This window comes from Nansenia antarctica, assembly GCF_963989245.1.
Source record: "Nansenia antarctica genome assembly, chromosome: 7".
Taxonomy (NCBI): domain Eukaryota; kingdom Metazoa; phylum Chordata; class Actinopteri; order Argentiniformes; family Microstomatidae; genus Nansenia; species Nansenia antarctica.
The window spans coordinates 10896476-10916910 of record NC_137677.1 but is presented as its reverse complement, the minus strand read 5'-3'; the positions used below and the strand labels follow the sequence as shown (position 1 = coordinate 10916910).

The 20435-nt window shown below is 43.7% G+C and overlaps 2 protein-coding genes across 2 annotated transcripts; one reads left to right on the top strand and one right to left on the bottom strand.

Moving 5' to 3' along the window:
• Positions 1-1149: 1149 nt before the first annotated feature.
• LOC308162203 (cytochrome P450 2J2-like) lies at positions 1150-5837 on the top strand. Its single transcript, XM_080536323.1, has 9 exons — positions 1150-1435; positions 2152-2314; positions 2786-2935; positions 3132-3292; positions 3452-3628; positions 3859-4000; positions 4148-4335; positions 4458-4599; positions 5075-5837. The coding sequence occupies exons 1-9, from the start codon at positions 1253-1255 to the stop codon at positions 5248-5250; spliced, it is 1482 nt and encodes a 493-aa protein (XP_080392449.1). The 5' UTR covers positions 1150-1252; the 3' UTR covers positions 5251-5837.
• Positions 5838-5986: 149 nt separating this feature from the next.
• On the bottom strand, positions 5987-20063 carry LOC308162202 (cytochrome P450 2J2-like). Its single transcript, XM_080536322.1, has 9 exons — positions 19642-20063; positions 15704-15866; positions 15025-15174; positions 14413-14567; positions 11253-11429; positions 10723-10864; positions 10424-10611; positions 9015-9156; positions 5987-6776 (listed from the first exon to the last, which is right to left on the bottom strand). The coding sequence occupies exons 1-9, from the start codon at positions 19843-19845 to the stop codon at positions 6601-6603; spliced, it is 1497 nt and encodes a 498-aa protein (XP_080392448.1). The 5' UTR covers positions 19846-20063; the 3' UTR covers positions 5987-6600.
• Positions 20064-20435: the final 372 nt, after the last annotated feature.

Below are 20435 nucleotides of genomic sequence, written 5' to 3'. Positions count from 1 at the left end.
ATAGTGAGTTGGACTTGTGATCGGAAGGTTGTGAGTTTAAATCCCGCCTGAAACCACACCACTACTAGTGTGCCCTTGAGTAAGACACTTCCCCTCAGTTACTCCAGGGGGAATGTCCCTGTAATTCGTAATTGTAAATCGCTTTGGATTAAAAAAGCGTCTGCTAAATGGCAAAATTAAAAATTAATTAAAATTGATTAGTGATTTTTTTTCAATCACTAAAAATCACAAACTGTCTTACGAGTTGATGGACATTACCTCCCTCTCACGCCTAATACACTTCTATTGTATTGTCATAATGAAATAATGTTATTACATTTACATTCTGTCAATTCAGGAAGGGATTTCAGTTCATAATTCCAAAATGAATGATCATAATTAATGAGTTCATAAATAAAACCAACTAATTACTAAAACATAAAAGTTTTTAAAACACTGTAATTTCTGCATCAGAGGCCTCCTACAACAACATCTAAAAAAATAAAATAATCTATACCTGGGTTACGGCAAAGAAGTGGAATATTCTGCAATGCCGAGTCAATCACCTGATCTCAACCCGATTGAGCATGCATTTCACTTGCTGAAGACAAAACTTAAGACAGAAAGACCCACGAACAAACAACAACTGAAGACAGCTGCAGTAAAGGCCTGTCAAAGCATCACAAAGGAGGAAACCCAGCATTTGGTGATGTCCATGGGTTCCAGACTTCAGGCAGTCACTGCCTGCAAAGTGTTGAGTATTAAAAGTCAAGTAATAAAAATGAACATTTTATTTATGATTATGTTAATTTGTCCAATTATGAAAATAGAGGACTGTGTATAAAAATGGTTGCAATTCCTAAATGTTTCATATAATATTTTTACTTATTCACTTTAATTAATGCTGAAAGTCTGCACTTCAATTACATCTAGATTGTTTCATCGTACAAAGCCAACATTCTGGAAATTGTGTCACTGTCCAAATATTTCTGGACCTAACTGTATAATTAGACACGGGGGGAGGAAACATGAATTCTGGTGGGGGAGGAAACATGAATTCTGGTGGGGGAGGAAACATGAATTCTGGTGGGGGAGGAAACACGAATTCTGGGAACGGGGTCAAACACTTTCTGTGCGGAGTCCAATTTACATCACAATATAAACAGCATGTCCACAGAAGGCTTGCATTCCTACACTCCGTGCCGTCAGTGGGAGATTTAAAACACTCAACCTGTTAACAATTCAGGCTCTGAAAACTGTTTTTATTTTTACCATGATTTTACAAGCTCTGTTTGGGTGTCTGGACCTTACATGCTGGCTGCTGTTTATCTTTGTGTTTCTGTTGGTGGCTGATATCTTCAGAAACAAGACGCCACACAACTTTCCCCCTGGACCCAGGGCTGTGCCTTTCCTGGGAAATGTCTTCACCGGACTTGATTTCAAAACCCTGGACAAGGTCTGTCGATTAAGATAAACAGATCAAAATCAAACAGATTGTATTTAACATCAAACAGTTGCGGGTTAATCACCTATGAGATATGCTAGTTCTTTTCTTTCTTTCTTTCTTTCTTTCTTTCTTTCTTTCTGTGTGTGTGTGTGTGTGTGTGTGTGTGCGTGCGTGGGTGTGTGTTTGCAGACAGGAGAATATCTGTGTGACGGTCAATAATTAATATCAAGATTATGTCACATAGAATTAGGATCCACTGTTCCTACATTTCCATTGTTGGCATTTAGAAGGATAAAAAAGTTATGGTAGTCTGAAGAGAGATGGGTCTTTATGGCGTCAGGATTGTCATATGTATGTCATTTTCACCACTGTCGTATTAACGCACACACATTAACAATAACACCACATCTATTTGGGACTGAAGCAGACTGTTTGTTTGACCAGACTCACCCTTCATGTTAGTTGGGAAATATACTTGCTTAACCTGAATAGTTAGGCCTTCTCTGAAGGGGCTCCTTTTCCCCCACAATGATAAAGTGTGACCTGTACAGGCTACATACTACCTTTGACTGATACATGTCACATCTGCCTGTACTGTTGATGCCTGTACTCAGATTCATGGGGCGTCTTATTTACACAGCTGTAAAGTTCTCTCTTTTCACATGTTTCTATTGAGACTGATGTCACAGCGTGTTGATGCTGTGCTGCTCTGTCCTTCCCTCCAGCTGGCTGAGGAGTATGGTCCCGTGTTCAGCCTGAGGAAGGGCAGTACCAGGATGGTGTTTATATCCGGCTTCAAGATGGTGAAGGAAGCTCTGGTCAACCAGATGGACTGCTTCATTGACCGCCCCATCGTCCCTCTGTTCCATGTTACATTCAAAGGGCTTGGTGAGTGACACAGACAAGAGGCAGATGAAGGTGATACCTTCATACGCCTTTCACAAACCCAAGGTCCCTTTACAAGGGAATGGGACAAACATAACAGAGCCAGAGAGACAAACACACAAAACAAGAAACTGTAAAACAGCTAGACATACGGGATGCATCTCCATTCACTGTCTAAATTGGAACCCTCTCAGTCGTTGATCTGGATACATGTAACATGTCAACTTCTACTATTTAGCCTTCATCTATTTTGTCTTATCAGATTAGTTTTGCATATAAATGAGAGGAGATGAGAGAGAGCTACCCTGGAATATTGAGATGCCAGTCCCGCTGGGACCATATATACTGAAAGATGTATGCACTCATTGCAATGTAAGTCGCTTTGGTTAAAAGCGTCAGCTAAATGGCATACATTATTATATTAGATACACCTATGCCAAATCTCACTCTCCACAACCATTCTCTCGGCTAAAGGCATGGCTTTAAGCAATGGCTACATGTGGAAGATGCAGAGGAAGTTCGCCGTCACCCACCTGCGTAACTTTGGTGAGGGCAAGAAGACCATGGAGCATGCCACCCAACTGGAGAGTACCTTCCTGTGTGAGCACTTCAAAGAGGAGCATGGTGTGTATAGCTACTGCAGTTATACTAGATTGTTGGTTATGGCCACTTCAACACAATTAGAAACCTGCTTTATTTGAATGAACCCAAACGATACAAAAGAGTCCTTAGGTAATAACAATGTTATTGAGATCTTGACCATGTCATTGGTAATAGTGTAGGCCTACTAAGCCATAAATGGGATTTTGATTATTCCCAGGTAGGCCATTCAACCCCCATTACGTCATAAACAGCGCAGTAGGAAACGTTATCTCCTCTGTGGTGTTTGGTCATCGCTTTGACTACAGCGACGAGAACTTCCAGACCATTCTGCGGCTCGACAATGAAGCTGTTTTGCTAGCAGGCACGGCTCAGGCTCAGGTGACCAAACCCAAATCTCTAGAGTTAACCTATACGTTGATCCGCTTCAGTGAATAATCCCCATTGGAATGAACATACTAGCTCTATTTATGAAGTCACAGCGTGAATACGTGCATGCGGACCACTGGTCTGAGTGCTCTTGTGTTTCCCCTCTCCCAGCTGTATGACGCCTTCCCAGGCCTCCTGCACTACCTGCCAGGACCCCATCAGACCATCCACTCCAACTACCGCCAAATCACCTCCTTCCTGCAGGGGGAGATAGAGAAGCATCAGGAGGACTGGGACCCCGAAGACCCCCGGGACTACATAGACACATACCTGACAGAGATGGAGAAGGTAAGACTCCAGCACGGTCCACTACATAGACACATACCTGACGGAGATGGACATGGTAAGGCACCAGCACGGTCCACTACATAGACACATACCAGACGGAGATGGACAAGGTAAGGCACCACCCACTACATGCGTAGTTACTATGTAGGTACAACGTAAAGCCATTTGGTATCTTGGAGAATCAGTATTCAAAATGCAACCCATGATCGTTTTTATCATTCATGTCCCAGATGAAGGAGGACCCCAAAGCTGGCTTCAACTTGGAGACCCTGGTGGTGTGTCTCCTGGACTTGTTCGAGGCTGGGACAGAGTCAGCTGCCACCACCCTACGCTGGGCCATGGTCTTTATGATGAACTACCCTGAGACACAAAGTAGGGTGCATTCTTCCACAGCACCCATACAATTGATGGAACATTCCCATTCATTTCAACATTCCTTGGTGGATGTATTGGAGGCCCATTTTTAACGCACAGCACACATCATTATGTTGACTTAAAGCCCTTTGTTGTACCACACAGAGAAGGTCCAGGCTGAGATAGACAGCGTGATTGGACAGTCCCGCCAGCCCAATATGGCCGACAGACCCAACATGCCCTACACTGACGCTGTCATCCATGAGACTCAGAGGCTGGGCAACATCGTACCCCTGGGCTTCCCCAAAATGGCCAGCACAGATGCTACATTGGGGGGCTACTTTATACCCAAAGTAAGCTATTAAAGTACTAAAGAATGTCCCTGCCAAGTCAATGGTTTTATGTGGAGCAAGATATCTACAATACAGTAGCCAACATCACAGTGAGGTTACTAGTGGCTCTCTCATCTGTTCAGGGGACATCCATCACAACAAACCTCGCTTCTGTGCTGCTTGACAAAAACGAGTGGGAAACCCCAGACACCTTCAACCCCGGACACTTCCTGGATTCCAAAGGCCAGTTCCGGAGAAGAGAGGCCTTCCTGCCTTTTTCAGCAGGTGAGAAACCAAACAATCTCCTCCAGCAGCATTCCTTTTCAACTCAGTTTATGATTGATTCTGTAAGCTTTGTGTTTTTATTGATAACCCAGGTACTGTAAGCCCATGCTAACCCCAAGGCTATGATTACTCTAATAGCTCATGCTATGCATCAACATGGCAACACCCTGGACTTTGTAATAACAACAGGGCTGAACATTGATAACGTATCAGTACATGAAATGCCTGCTATCTCTGACCATTACTGTGTGTTTTTTGATACTAAGCTAATCTTAACAAAGACTAGAATACAAACGGTAGATTGATAACCCAGGTACTGTAAGCCCATGCTAACCCCAAGGCTATGATTACGCTAATAGCTCATGCTAATTCTAAACACTGTGGTTCATCCATGCTAGCTCTAACTACTGACAACTACACTTGGTTTGGGCTAACTTTCATTCTTATCTCTGCTCAACTGTTTTTTCCCCCACAGGGAAGAGAGCGTGTCTGGGGGAACAATTAGCCCGGATGGAGCTCTTCCTCTTCTTAACCAACTTGCTCCAGAGGTTCACCTTCTCCCCTGCTCCTGGACAGATGCCCAGCCTGGAGGGCTTGCTAGGCTTCACATACTCTCCGGAGGAGTTCAACCTGCAAGTCCAGTCCCGGTGACCCAAATATGGAGAACCATACAATGGCTTTGTGGGACAGCATCCATTAAAGATACGATTCATGCAGAAAATATGGTGAATTACTTTTGATTTGAAAGAAACCTTTACAGTGAATCCGATTTGTACTGAAAGAGTTTTATGCCTGAAAACCCCACAGTTCTGTAGAGAATTAACAAGTTGTTTTTTTAAGTCCTGTTTTTAGAAGTAGTACCACTGGACAAGGAGAGAGAGAATGAATGAGAGTTTTTAGCGAGATTGCAAAGAGTTCAAATGAATGTCAGCACTTCTTTCCTGTGTTCTTGGAAACCCTTGTGTCCTCTTACGTAACATGTATACAAAGCCAAGCCTGTATCCTGAGTTGCTCCCAGACCCTAGTTTCCTCCTTTGTGCGCATGACACAGACTGTCCACTCTTTCAAAGTAAATTATGCTCCCTAGATACAACTGATGCAGGAGCAGTGTTTTTTCCCCAGTGTTGTGGCTTGGTAGCAAGTGAAATGCTGCTTAGAAATGTTGCACAAAAACAATGTAGAATTGCTCTTACTCTATAACAACAGGAATTCAATCCCACCCATTGTAGTCCTAAACATTGTGCGTTTACATCTCAATAAAGTAGGCTGTACTGTAAAGTCAAAGTCAATTTTCAAAGTCAAAAGTCAAAGTCAATTTTATTTGTCACGTGCATATCGTACAGGTACAATGTACAGTGACATGTTACTGCCGGCTCCTAAGATGTGCTACAAGAGTAAGAAGGTGGAATACAAAAATTCAATTTACAAATTACACGAGCAGGTTTCAAATCACACAAAATCACACTCAAATCACTCAGAATAACAAAGGATATGTACAGTAGGTTGAAGGGGGTGGGGGGTGGGTATGCACAGATGACATTTGCAGGTTGGGTAAAACTATACTATTAGGTTGGACTATATAGAGATAAATAGAGTCAAAGTAAAGCACCTCCCTGAAAAAAACAATGAAGGTGAAATCAAATGCTCGTCCAATGGATTAGTTCTGGCGCTGGCCCCGATAACATCACATCAACAACACAATAGATTGCAGGTATTGTATTGATATGTGTATATTAAATATAGGTGTGCTCAAAAAAGTCAGACCTGGGTGTTTGAAAGATTCCAATACTGTTTTACTCATAAAAAGTAAAATGTTTATTTAAGCATTGACATCACTGATACATCCATGTTGTGTAAAAGGGGGAGACGTTGACACAGTGAGCACATCACAATCATTTAAACATTATCTTCATTATTATACATTATTAATCTACTATTATCTTATATACTGTTGTGAATGAACTTGCGGTAAGGCTTGGGACGGTGAGTGGCTTGTCCAGTTTAGCGTGGTCGGGCACACAGGCGGTAGGGCTTGGGACAGAGAATAGATCCCAGCTTGAACTCCAGGCTGGGTTTCTCCCCCTGGGGTGGAGAGAAGGAGAACCTCTGGAGGAGGGAGGTGAAGAAGAGAAACAGCTCCATCCTGGCCAGCTGCTCCCCCAGACACACACGCTTACCTGAGGACACACACACACACACACACACACACACACACACACACACACACACACACTCTCTCAATATGGGAAACTGGTGTGTTTTTTCATGGTTGAAACTAGGGATGCACCGAATTAAAATGGATTGGCCAAAGCCGAAGCCGGATTTAAGGAAACATTTGTGACACTGTTTCATTAAAAGGTCGTCATGTCGGCAATTGTGAAACCTCGCAATCGAGCCAAACAAGTGTTGTTGTGAAAAAATGTGTTTTGCCGTTTTTTGGCATAGGAAGACAAAATGAACCCACTCGATATCATAACCAATAGTTTTACATTCACTAAATACCTACATTTAGCTAGCAAAGTCGGGTGGGGGGTATTAGTGTGGCAGTGTGTGTAGCCACACCCACCCCAGCTGTATGTCAGTAGCCATGTGCGTGTGGACCTGTTTGTTGACAGGTTTACAAGATGGATGCTGAAGCTCTCGCTAATGCTATCAACAGAATTTCATAAGCAGGCAGAAATATAGACAGTGGGCAATTAATGAACTCCTTAATATTGGACCATACATAATGAAAACTCCGAACGGGAACTCCGAACTCCGAATCTGACGATGACAACAGAATTTCAGACATTGATCTCCACATCAGTTCACTATTCATGGGACAGTCGTCTGCAGACAGACCTTCTGCTGTGTTTTTGGGTAAGTTTTAGTGAGTTACATATTTGTTTACTAGGATTTTGTGTTGTTTACTTAGGATAGCCAAACAGTTATTTGTTGTTTTGTGAGTAAGGTAGCTAGCCTTTGGTAGCATCAGTTATCAAACCACTGAAACTGCTCACCACAATTATGCCACCCCTCTACAAAACTAATAGGAGATGGTGGGAGGAAGAAATAGGTTGTCAAAGATAAAACATAATGAATAAATACATTTGTTGCAGACCTACTAAACATGCAACATACTGTAATATGTTTCATGCACCATTTTAGTGTGTTTGTGTGTACCAGCTAGCCAAACAAGTTTTAGCTTGTTAGCTAGCTAGCTTTGTTAGAGATAGATTAGAGAAAAAGTAAATGCTTTTGTAATGAACGGTAACGGTGTGTGGAATCAGAAATAATGATTAATTCATTGATATGTAGATTTGCTGTAGAATAATACTGTGGATTGAAATTATTTCACTAGCCTACTTCTTACAGTACAAGTACAGTACACTGAGAGTCTATGGAAAACCTACACGAGAGAAGTGTCCACACCTCTGACCTGATATTTGTGTTACAGAATGATGAGGTGAGAGGTTCTGACCGATGACACCTTGATGCGAGTCACCAGCACTTCAGGTATTTGTCATTGTCATTGTATAAGCAATTCTATTTTATGAACATAGTAATATTTCGTAAAAGTGGTGTGTTGGTAACAGTGGGCAATCATTTTAAATGTACTGTCTTCTTTTTTTATTACAGCTTTGATGCGCAGATGGGATGGGAAGGAACTACACCAAGTCCCACTAGATGCTTTATGGACTATAATGATGAATGCATACACACAGACACAACATTATTATTTTTTACCATTCTATTATTGTTTTTAGTATTTATTATTTATTAATTATTAAATATTAATTATTAATTAATAATAATAATTATTGCTCAATTGTATCTTGCCTAACTTTTTCTATTGCCATGAATTTTCTCTTGTACTTGTAATGGAATGTAATAAACTTTTGGCACACATGGCAAAATCATGAATCTTGAATTATTATTATTATTATTTAACAATTTAAACATGTCAACCCTGCAATTTTGTTTCCAGAGGGTTAGCTGACAACCCCACTGACAGATGACAGGTAGATAATGACAGGTAGTGTAATGGGGGAGTGGTTGTCTTGAGGGTGTGGTTAGGGTGGAGTTAACCAGCTATTGTTCCCACCCATTACCTCTGTGAAAAAACTCTGTGAAGACTTTGAGCCTGGTTTTCTCAAAATGGTCATTTGGAGGGTATCAACATTCAAATATCCATGACTTCTTCAACTTGTGTCAGATTTCAATGTATAATCTGAAAAAAACTGAAAAATGACGAAGACGGCCGCCTCATAATTATGCAGGAAAAACCCTGCTACTATTCGGCAGTAAACATTCAATCTTTTCACACATTCGGCCAAATACCGAATGTGCTTTTTTTGCTATTATTCGGCCGAATACATTCGGTGGCCGAACCTTCGGTGCAGCCCTAGTTGAAACCATTACAGAATTGAGCTTACCGGCTGAGAAGGGAAGGAAAGCCTCCCGTTTCCTGAACTTGTCTTCCTGGTCCAGGAAGTGTTGAGGGTTGAAGACGTGAGGCGTCTCCCACTCAGTCTCATCAAACAGCACTGAGCTCAGGGTAGCCATGACCAAGGTGCCCTGAGGATAGACGGATGGACACACACACACACACACACACACACACACACACACGCCATCAGTCAGATCTTTATGTTTATACCACATAAACTTGATAACTAAATCAGCCTACTATCACCTGAAAAACATAACAAGAATGAGAGGTTTCATGTCCAAGCAAGACCTTGAAAAACTCATCCATGCATTTGTTTCGAGTGGACTTGATTATTGTAATGGTCTACTAACAGGCCTATCTAAAGGAGCTGTTCGTAAATTGCAGCTCATCCAAAACGCCTCTGCTAGGGTCCTAACAAAAACAAAGAAATTTTAACACATTACACCAATCCTGAGATCCCTGCACTGGCTACCAGTCTCTCAGAGAATTGAATTCAAAATCCTCCTAATTACATACAAATCACAAAATGGTCTTGGACCAACATACATATCAGATCTCCTCCCACCCTATATTCCCGCAAGGTCCCTAAGGTCAGCTGAGACTAATCAGCTAATAATTCCAAGAGTAAAAACAAAACACGGTGCAGCAGCTTTCAGTCACGCTGCTGCATGCTCCTGGAACAAACTCCCTGAAGAAATCAAACAGGCCCAAACCCTTAAAATATTTAAATCTAAGCTAAAAACATGTTTTGCACCAGTTATGACACACAAACACTTCTATCAATGTCTTTTTTCCATTAACTATTGTCTTTTTAAATGTTTTATCTATTTACTTCTTATATTTGCTTTTATTCATTGTAATTTTTATTTTCTCTTGCTGTATTTTTAAATAATGTATGTAAAGCACTTTGGATTTCCCCTGTTGTATGAAATGTGCTATACAAATAAACGTGCCTTGCCTTGCCTTGCCTTGCAGACCAACTGATCAATCAAACAATCAGAGGATTGTGGTGGGTTGACATAATTCACCCACGGAACTATGGGTTGGGAGTATTGTTCCGCACGGACAGTTAAGTGCGTGGTACCCGAGTTGTTTATTCAGTTCTACTTAGTGCTTGAGTGTGTTGTTGACAATCGTTCATGTCCTTCATTAAACATTGAGCTTTGTCATTTAATACCCTGCCTACAACTCCCGTCTCTCGGCACTACAGGATTCCATTTCTACATTTAAAGTTTAGTGAATTCATTTGACCAGAATCATGGTGCCCTGGTGGGGAAACCAAAGACAGACAGACAGACAGACAGAAAGAGACAGACAGAAAGACAGACATACAGTCAGACAGACACACAGACAGACAGACAGACAGAAAGAGACACACAGACAGACAGACACCTTTGGGATAGTGTATTTCCCCAGCATGGTGTCCTTGCTGGCCATGTGTGCCACGTTGAGGGGTAGGATGTTGCCCATCCTCTGGATCTCGTGGATGACCGCGTCAGTGTAGGGCATGTTCTCCCTGTCAGTCACAGATGGTTGTCTTGCCGACCCAACTACCGCTTCAATCTCTGCCTGGACCCTCTCTACACACACAGGGAACAAGGAATGTTTGTGTGTGTGTTTGTGTCTCTGGTGCGCGCGCACACACACACACACACACACACACACACACACACACACACACACACACACACCTTGTATGTGAGGGTAACTGATCATATAGAGAATGCCCCACTGTAGAGTGGTGGCAGTGGTCTCAGTCCCAGCAATAAGCAGGTCCACGGCGCAGAAAGACAGGTTCTCCTCATCAAACCCAGACTCAGGATCATCCTCACACTGAGGAGAAAACACAACAAAACAACCGTCTGTCTCCTTATCCATAGCATCATTCTGTCTGCTCCTTATCCATAGCATCATTCTGTCTGCTCCTTATCCATAGCATCATTCTGTCTGCTCCTTATCCATAGCATCATTTTGTCTGTGTATCCTTTCACTAATCAAATGTTGGAAACAGTATTACAAAAACATCAGGCATCATTATATACCGCACATAAGATTATTTGCGTGCATGTACCAACATTATCATGTATCAACATTATCATTATACATTAAATTATATATATCATTATACATTATACATTAAACATTATACATGTATCAACACTATCAAACACACAGAGAAACACATACACTCGCACGCACACACACACACACAGGACAGTACCTTTGGCATCTCAGCGAGGAAGCAGTCGATGTAGTCTCTGGGTGCTGAGGGGTCGTGGTCTTCTCTGTGTTCTCTGATCCTGGCCTTGACGAAGGAGAGGAGCCTGTCCACCAGAGTGAAGATCCTTCTGTGTGGCCCAGGAAGGCGCCGCATCAGCCAGGGACACATGTTGTAGATCTACAGACCACCAGCCAGGGACACAGATTGTAGATCTACAGACTATCAGCCAGGGACACAGGTTGTAGATCTACAGACCACCAGCCAGGGACACCTGTTGTAGATCTACAGACCACCAGCCAGGGACACAGGTTGTAGATCTACAGACCATCAGCCAGGGACACAGGTTGTAGATCTACAGACTATCAGCCAGGGACACATGCTTTAGATCTACAGACCATCAGCCAGGGACACATGTTGTAGATCTACAGACCATCAGCCAGGGACACATGTTGTAGATCTACAGACCATCAGCCAGGGACACATGTTGTAGATCTACAGACCATCAGCCAGGGACACATGTTGTAGATCTACAGACCATCAGCCAGGGACACAGGTTGTAGATCTACAGACCATCAGCCAGGGACACATGTTGTAGATCTACAGACCATCAGCCAGGGTCACATGTTGTAGATCTACAGACCATCAGCCAGCGACACAGGTTGTAGATCTACAAACCGTCAACCAGGGACACAGGTTGTAGATCTACAGACCATCAGCCAGGGACACAGGTTGTAGATCTACAGACTATCAGCCAGGGACACATGCTTTAGATCTACAGACCATCAGCCAGGGACACATGTTGTAGATCTACAGACCATCAGCCAGGGACACATGTTGTAGATCTACAGACCATCAGCCAGGGACACATGTTGTAGATCTACAGACCATCAGCCAGGGACACATGTTGTAGATCTACAGACCATCAGCCAGGGACACAGGTTGTAGATCTACAGACCATCAGCCAGGGACACATGTTGTAGATCTACAGACCATCAGCCAGGGTCACATGTTGTAGATCTACAGACCATCAGCCAGCGACACAGGTTGTAGATCTACAAACCGTCAACCAGGGACACAGGTTGTAGATCTACAGACCATCAGCCAGGGACACATGTTGTAGATCTACAGACCATCAACCAGGGACACAGGTTGTAGATCTACAAACCGTCAACCAGGGACACAGGTTGTAGATCTACAAACCGTCAACCAGGGACACAGGTTGTAGATCTACAAACCGTCAACCAGGGACACAGGTTGTAGATCTACAAACCGTCAGCCAGGGACACAGGTTGTAGATCTACAAACCGTCAGCCAGGGACACAGGTTGTAGATCTACAGACCATCAGCCAGGGACACAGGTTGTAGATCTACAAACCGTCAACCAGGGACACAGGTTGTAGATCTACAGACCGTCAGCCATTTGCACAAAATATTCAACTGCTGATTCAAGCACTTTCAACGACCATTTTCTAAAAACTATCGGGTTCTCATTTATTTTTTTCTCAAATTCACACATTAAATAAAAAACATTGAATGGATGTTCATGGTCTGTGAGAGCCCTGTACGGCTATGCTTGGTTCTACTTGGACAAGTTCTACTTTGTCCTACAAAGACACTTAGATTTAGATTTTGTAATCCAAAAATGTATTAGAACCCTATATTTTATTTTATTTATTTTATTGTTTCTTTTTATTTTACTATTCAATCTTTTCAGTTTGTAAAGCGTCTTTGAGTGTCTAGAAAATGTCTATATATGTCTAATGTATTATTATTGTTATTATTGTTATTATTATTATTATTACCGTATTATTATTACTTCAAGCCATCATCTTCTACACCTATTTAGTATTCACGCTTCACAGACAGGATAAGGCAAAGCAAAATCGTGATTTTGAACCGACTCAGCAGCGACACACTTGATTCAACTGATCAAAGTCATGATGACCAGTCAGTTATTTAACTGATCAAAGTCATGATGACCAGTCAGTTATTTAACTGATCAAAGTCATGATGACCAGTCAGTTATTTAACTGATCAAAGTCATGATGACCAGTCAGTTATTTAACTGATCAAAGTCATGATGACCAGTAAGTTATTTAACTGATCAAAGTCATGATGACCAGTAAGTTATTTAACTGATCAAAGTCATGATGACCAGTCAGTTATTTAACTGATCAAAGTCATGATGACCAGTCAGTTATTTCAATCAGTTGTGACAGGGCTAGGCTGGGCCAAAAACCTGGACCCACTGATAGGGCTTTCACACCGGCAAAGAACCGTGCCGGTTCGCGTTCGGAAACCTCCGAACGTTGGCGCTGTCTGGCGAACGAGCCCGCGTTCATACCGCTGCCGGCGCACGTGGGCTCGTTCGCCAGACAGCGCCAACGTTCGGAGGTTTCCGAACGCGAACCGGCACGGTTCTTTGCCGGTGTGAAAGCCCTATGATAGGGCTTTCACACCGCCAAGGAACCGTTCCCGTTCCTGCTCGCGTTCTGGAACCTCGGTTCTGTCTGGAGAACCAGCCCGCGTTCATACCACTGTAACCAGAACCATCCACGTCATCACTGCTGGGTGACGAAGGGGTGGGTTAAACAAAAATGTCACAACTAGATGGAAATGAGGATAACATCTTCCACTACAGTATCTGAAATAAAAACTATTTTCTATTAAACAAAATACACTTTCTACACAAGTTCTCTTACTAACGAGCTGCTCCATTACTGGAATAGAAACAAAGTTTCCAGCTTACGAAGTTCGCGTTTGCGTGTGCATGTGTGTGTGTTTGCTGAGCATGTGAGGAAGATAGAGAGAATGATGAAACTTTTTATAATTTTTTGGATCACTAATGATTAGATTTAGATTAGATTAGATTTTGTCTCCTTCCTTCTTGCTGGTCTTTGCAGCCTAGAATATGACACACCCACTGACGACGTGACTGTTCTGTTTTGGTTCCCTCTTGAGAACCACTATTTTCTGGTTCCCCGCTGCGAACCAACTTTTCAGGCTCCGAACCAATTTATTTTCGGTCTGAACGCTCCGGCCGGTTCCAGACTAGGTTCGCGAACACAAACCGGAACGGTTCCTTGCCGGTGTGAAAGCCCTATGAGATTCTCCAGGAGCAGGGTTGAGTATCACTGCGTTCAACTAATGTGAGTCTCACCTGTGCCCCCATCTCCTGTGCCCCCAACTCGTTAATGTCCTGCAGGAGGGACTGGAAGTGCTTATCACCGTAGTCATAGCGATCCCCAAACACCAGGCAGCAGATGATGTTAGAGACAGCGTTGTTCACCAGTAACTGGGGTGCGAAGGGCTCACCTGTTATGTGCAGTCATAGGATGGACGGTATAATCAATCAATCTATCAATCAATCAATCAATTTAACAATGTGAGGAGAAAACATTGCTACAGTGGGCCAAGTGTAAGGGACGATTAAGGGGTGTGTAATGGGTGTGTCATTGGGTAACGGGTAGGAGCATGGTAAGCATTACCCTATCAAAACCTAGCCACTGGTTGGGAGAGGGTGACACTACTTCACAGTCTCAGGTCGGTGATGTCGCTGCCCAATGCTGATCACCTCCATCAGCTACATAATCATCATGCTCTGTAATTACAGTCTTACTGGGTCATTCCAACCAACGTCCTAGATAGTTTCTTTTCCTACGCTCCTGTCGAATAGAGAATCCAGGTGTGCAAAAGCCCTTTTTGTCATTAAAAGGAGAGCAGTCAAATAAAGCTTCACTCAATGCTCTTGGGTAGTTGGGGCGCAGAATACCTTGATAGTTGGCGATGGCTTCGTTCAGAAACTGACACTCCTGCTGGACGGAGGGTTCTAGACTCCTCTTGCCCAGACCAAAGTTCCTCAGAGTGGACAGAGCAAATCGCCTCTGATGCTTCCACTGGGAGCCATTGGATAATACCAGACCTGCAGTAAACAATGGAAAATAATCATTATATGAAAACAATTGGGGTGGTGGTAAATGTTATCATTTGTTTTATTGTTCTTCTTGGCTGCTATGTTGGACCAGGTCTCTCTTGAAAGAGAGACGTCATCTCAATGACACTAACCCGGATAAATAAAGGTTAAATCAAATAGAAATCATGGGTGCATCTCAAAAACATCTGACAAGACTTCCTCTCCTTATCTGCTGACCTGGTCTGCATGAAAGAGAGAGAGCTGGAAGAGCTGGACTGTGCAGATGGAGAAGAGAAGAGACAAGGGAAGGACGCCACCTCGGTTTATTGAGATGCGCCCTTAGATTGTCATGTCATTGTTAAAATGACACACTGGTCAATGACAACATGGTTGTGTTTCATTTGTTTCATTCCATCAAGTTATTACTTTATATTCTACTCCCATTTAATCCCTTTGGCAGGTCAAAGGATTTAATACATTCATATTCACTTACTGTGAATAAACACTATTTTAGTAATGAAAGAACAACTGAAGTTACCTTTGTTTCCTGCAATGTCTTCAAATAAAGGTATTGATGGTCGGTCTACAAAGTTCTCCCCTTGTCGCACCAAGATTTCTCTCACCAGCTTGTGCCCATTAACAACGACGATCCTTCCACCAAAGATTTGAAGGCTGAAGATGTTCCCATATTTTTCAGCAAACTAGGAGAAACATGTGAATGAATGAATGAATGAATGAATGAATGAATGAATGAATGAATGAATGAATGAATGAATGAATGAATGAATGGTCTTTATTGTCATTGCTATAGTACAGGTACCAAACAACGACATTTAGGAGGGGTGGCTCCCCTGGTGCTAGGAAAGAAAAAAAAACTAGAAAAAAAAAACCCACAAGAAGGGAAGGAGCTGGTTTACATAAATAAAGGCTATGTACACTATCCACTATACTATACTGTACAGATAGACGACTAGGGTTGTCATATTGCACATAGTGTTATTGCACATTCATTTAAAGTGTCGCAGTTTGCAGGCTTGAAATGTACATATTTGTGCCTCAGCACTACACCTGATTTTTTCAGTCCAGCAGCTGCCATCAATCCGTCCAGACTGTCCAGGGCCCAGAACCTAGGTCTTTGCTGTGTTCAGGTAGAAGCTGTGCTTCAGTCTGTTTGTCCTTGCGGCCATGGTCCTGTACCGCCTTTTCGAGGGCAGCCGGGCAAAGTGTTCGTACCCAGGGTGGGTTGGGTCTCTGGAGATCTTGGAGGCCTTCCTGAGACAGCGTGTGTTGTACAGCTCTTCCAGAGAGGGGAGGGGGGCGCCGGTGATCATCTGGGCTGTTCTCACGACTCTCTGTAGCGCATTTCTCTCCGCGGTTGTGCAGCTGGAGAACCAGTTGCAGATGCCGTAGGTGAGGATGCTCTCCACTGCGCCGCGGTAGTAGGCCACCATTATCTCCTGCTTGTTGTGTTCCTTCCTGAGGACTCTCAGGAAGTAGAGCCGCTGTTGTGCCTTCTTGATGGTGGCTGCTGTGTTGTTCTTCCAGGACGCGTCCTAACTATTCCCACCGTAGTTGGGTCAGACCACGCCAACTTCTTGAATATGTAGGGGTGTTTTTTTTCCGTTTTTTTCTCAAACACAAACACAATCACTGACACTAAGAATAGGCGCGCGTTCCAGGGCCCACAGGGCAATGAGAGCCCGCGGCGAACATTGACCGTTGGCCCGCGGCACACTCAGCGTCGCCGAGTTGCATACATAGATGGGTAACCTATATCTAATCGTGCACCCCGTGTTACGTGAAGAACAAGATACAGAGAACACCCCTACATATTCCAGAAGTTGGCGTGGCGTGGGCGTGGTGTGGGCGTGGTCTGACCCAACTACGGTGGGAATCGTTAGGACGCTTCCAGGACAGGTCATCCTGTATGTGCACCCCCAGGAATCGGAGGGCTGAGACTCTCTCCACGCTCTCTCCGTCGATGAGCAGGGGCTGGACCTCAGACTTTTTCCTCCTGAAGTCCACGATGATTTCCTGGGTCTTTGACTTGTTCAGCAGCAGGTTGTTAACCTTGCACAGCTTGCTCAGTTGCTCTACCTCATCCCTGTACGCCGCCTCGTCCCCCCCCGAGATGCAGCCCACCACGGTGGTGTCGTCTGCAAACTTTACGATGGAGTTGCTGGGGTGGACGGGGGTGAAGTCGTAGGTGTAGAGGTTGTAGAGGATGGGGCTTAGCACGCAGCCCTGGGGGGACCCAGTGCTGAGTCTGAGGGCTGTGGAGGTGTGGGAGCCCACCCGCACCCTCTGGGGGCGGTCGGTCAGGAAGTCCTTGATCCATGCACATAATATATCTATATTATAGAGTGTGATAGTCCCAGGTCTAGTAGTTTGGTCACTAGCCTGTCTGGAAGGATGGTGTTGAAGGCAGATCTGAAGTCCACAAAGAGCAGTCTCGCGTAGCTGTTTCCCCTCTCCAGGTGGGATAGAGTGGCGTGGAGAGTCGTCGCGATGGCGTCCTCTGTGGACCTGTGGGCTCTGTAGGCGAACTGGTATGGATCCAGGTTGGGCGGGAGGCGTGTGAGTATGTGGGCCCGGACTAGTTTCTCGAAGCACTTCATGATGATTGGTGTGAGTGCCACCGGGCGGTAGTCGTTTAGGCAGCTCACCGTGCTTTTCTTCGGGACTGGGATGATAGTTGAGGTTTTCAGGCAGGGTGGGATGGTGGCCTGGGACAGGGACTGGTTGAAGATGTTGGTGAAAACCCCGGCCAGCTGGTCGGCGCAGTCCCTCAGCACCCGTCCCAGGACGCCATCCGGCCCCGAGGCTTTCCTGGGGTCCACCGCCTTCAGCACGCGTCTCACTTCATGCTCTGTGAGGGTGAGGCTGCTGAGAGCTGGAGAGAGTGGTGTTTGTGTTGTGGTTACCTCCGTTCGCCCCTCGTCGAACCGGGCGTAGAAGGAGTTCAGCTTTTCCGCCAGCAGGGGGTCGTCCTCTGCGGCTGTGAGCCTGTTGGCTCTGAAGTTTGTCATGTGCTGAACCCCCTGCCACATCCGCCTGGAGTCGTTGCTCAGGAAGCATTCCTCAATCTTCTCTCTGTGGTCTGCCTTGGCCTCTCGGATGCCGCGCTTTAGGTTAGCCCTGGTGGTGCTGTACAGCAGTGTGCCCTTCCCTGCGAAGAAGGCGTTGTCCCTCTCATTGATCAGTTTTTGGACCTTCCCAGTCATCCATGGCTTCGTGTTGGGGTAGACCCGGACCCGTTTGTCCACGGTGACTGAGTTGGTGCAGTTCACTATGTGGTTCAGAACCGACGACGTGAACTGTTCCAGGTCCTCATGCTCATATTCCTGCCATGAGGTGTCATTTAGGCAGATCTGCAGTGGAGCGGACCCTTCTGGCCAGGTTCTGACAGTCTTAGTGATGATGGGAGCACTTTTCCTCATGGTAGTGTAGGCTGGGATCAGGAGGCTTGACACATGGTCAGCCTAGATGAGCTAGCGGTCTAGCCTTGTAAGCACGCTTGATGTTGGTGTATACCTTATCCAGTGTTTTTTCTCCTCTTGTTGCACATTTAACATGCTGATAGAACTTGGGTAGTACTGCCTTCAGGTCGGCATGATTAAAATCTCCGGCTATAATGTGAACTGCCTGTGGGTCCGCGTTCTGTTGACCACTGATGATGTCATATAGCCGCGCCAATGCTAAGCTACCATCTGCATTAGGTCCAATGTAAACGCTTGTAATATAGTATATTATATATATATTATATATATTATATACATATATATATATGGCAGCCATTTACTCCTAAATAAAATAGAGTTTAAAACTGCAGTCTTTTTATGTCCTACAGAAATAACATCAGAACAGGGCTTCTTCATAAAATACATTTTCCAAGTTTGCTCCTTATCCTGTCATAGATGTACACATCCTTGATTATATGGTTAAACAATTACTATAATCTAGTTATATAACCATGCATCTCTGAATCTACAAATTCACTGGCAGAACATTGCATGATGCACAATATAGAGTACATGTCTCCATCTAGTGACCTGTGTGATAGTGCCATAACAGTGTACCATATTTGAGGTTAACCCTTGCGTCCTTAAATGTCGCTTGCGGTTATACATTATTATGTATACATTATTATCTATACATTAATATCTATACATTATTATGTATACATTATTATCTATACATTAATATCTATACATTATTATCTATACATTTTTATCTATACATTATTATGTATACATTATTATTTCTACATTATTATTTCTACATTATTATCTATACATTAATATCTATACATTATTATCTATACATTAATATCTATACATTATTATTTATACATTATTATTTATACATTAATATCTATACATTATTATTTATACATTATTATCTATACATTAATATTTATACATTAATATTGTTACAGCAGTGTCGCAGCAGCCTGGACCAGTCTGAGGAACTGACCTGGGTGAACTGCAGGTGCATGCGGCTCTGCTCGATGTGATGCAGGTCTCCTATGAGGGGCAGGGACCAGGGACCAGGGGGGAAGCTCTTCGGCCGTCTGTTCTTCCACGTGTTGGCGAAGAACAGGAAAACACAGAGAAACAACAGAAAGCTGCTCATGTCCATCCATCCTAAACAGAAGATGTGCTCCAACGCCGTCATCATCACACCTCAGGATGGGGTGACAACAACTAAAGACCTTCTTCCTACCTACCTCCCTCCCTACCTCCCTACCTTCTGGCTTTGTCTACGACGTTGAGAATAACAAAGAGGAAGGGACTCACAAGTGAAAGTCGAACAAAACAAAAAAACGAGACGTTTTCACTACTGGCTACAACATGAACAATATTCTCATCAACTAAACACTAAACGCATCACATACAACTAACATCTCCCACTGACAGCACTGCGGAGCGTGGGAATGCAAGGCAAGGCAAGGCAAGGCTATTTGTATAGCACATGTCATACAATATAGGGGCAGTTCAAACTGCTTTACATAAGCCTTCTGTTGTCATGCATGCTGTGTGCCAAAGTGCAAAGTAAAAAGTTCAACTTTGAACTTTCAAAGTGAACGTAAGTTAACGTAAGTTCAAAGTGAGCGTAAAGTTAGCGATTAAAAAAAAGTGGGTGGGACTGGACACAGCCGTTTGTCTCGTTATTAAAATGTTCTAGTAATTGTCAATGGTTATGAGTTGTGTTAGACAGCGGTTTGCTTATCCATTAATATTCGGCACACTGCGACTTTGTGCGTTCTC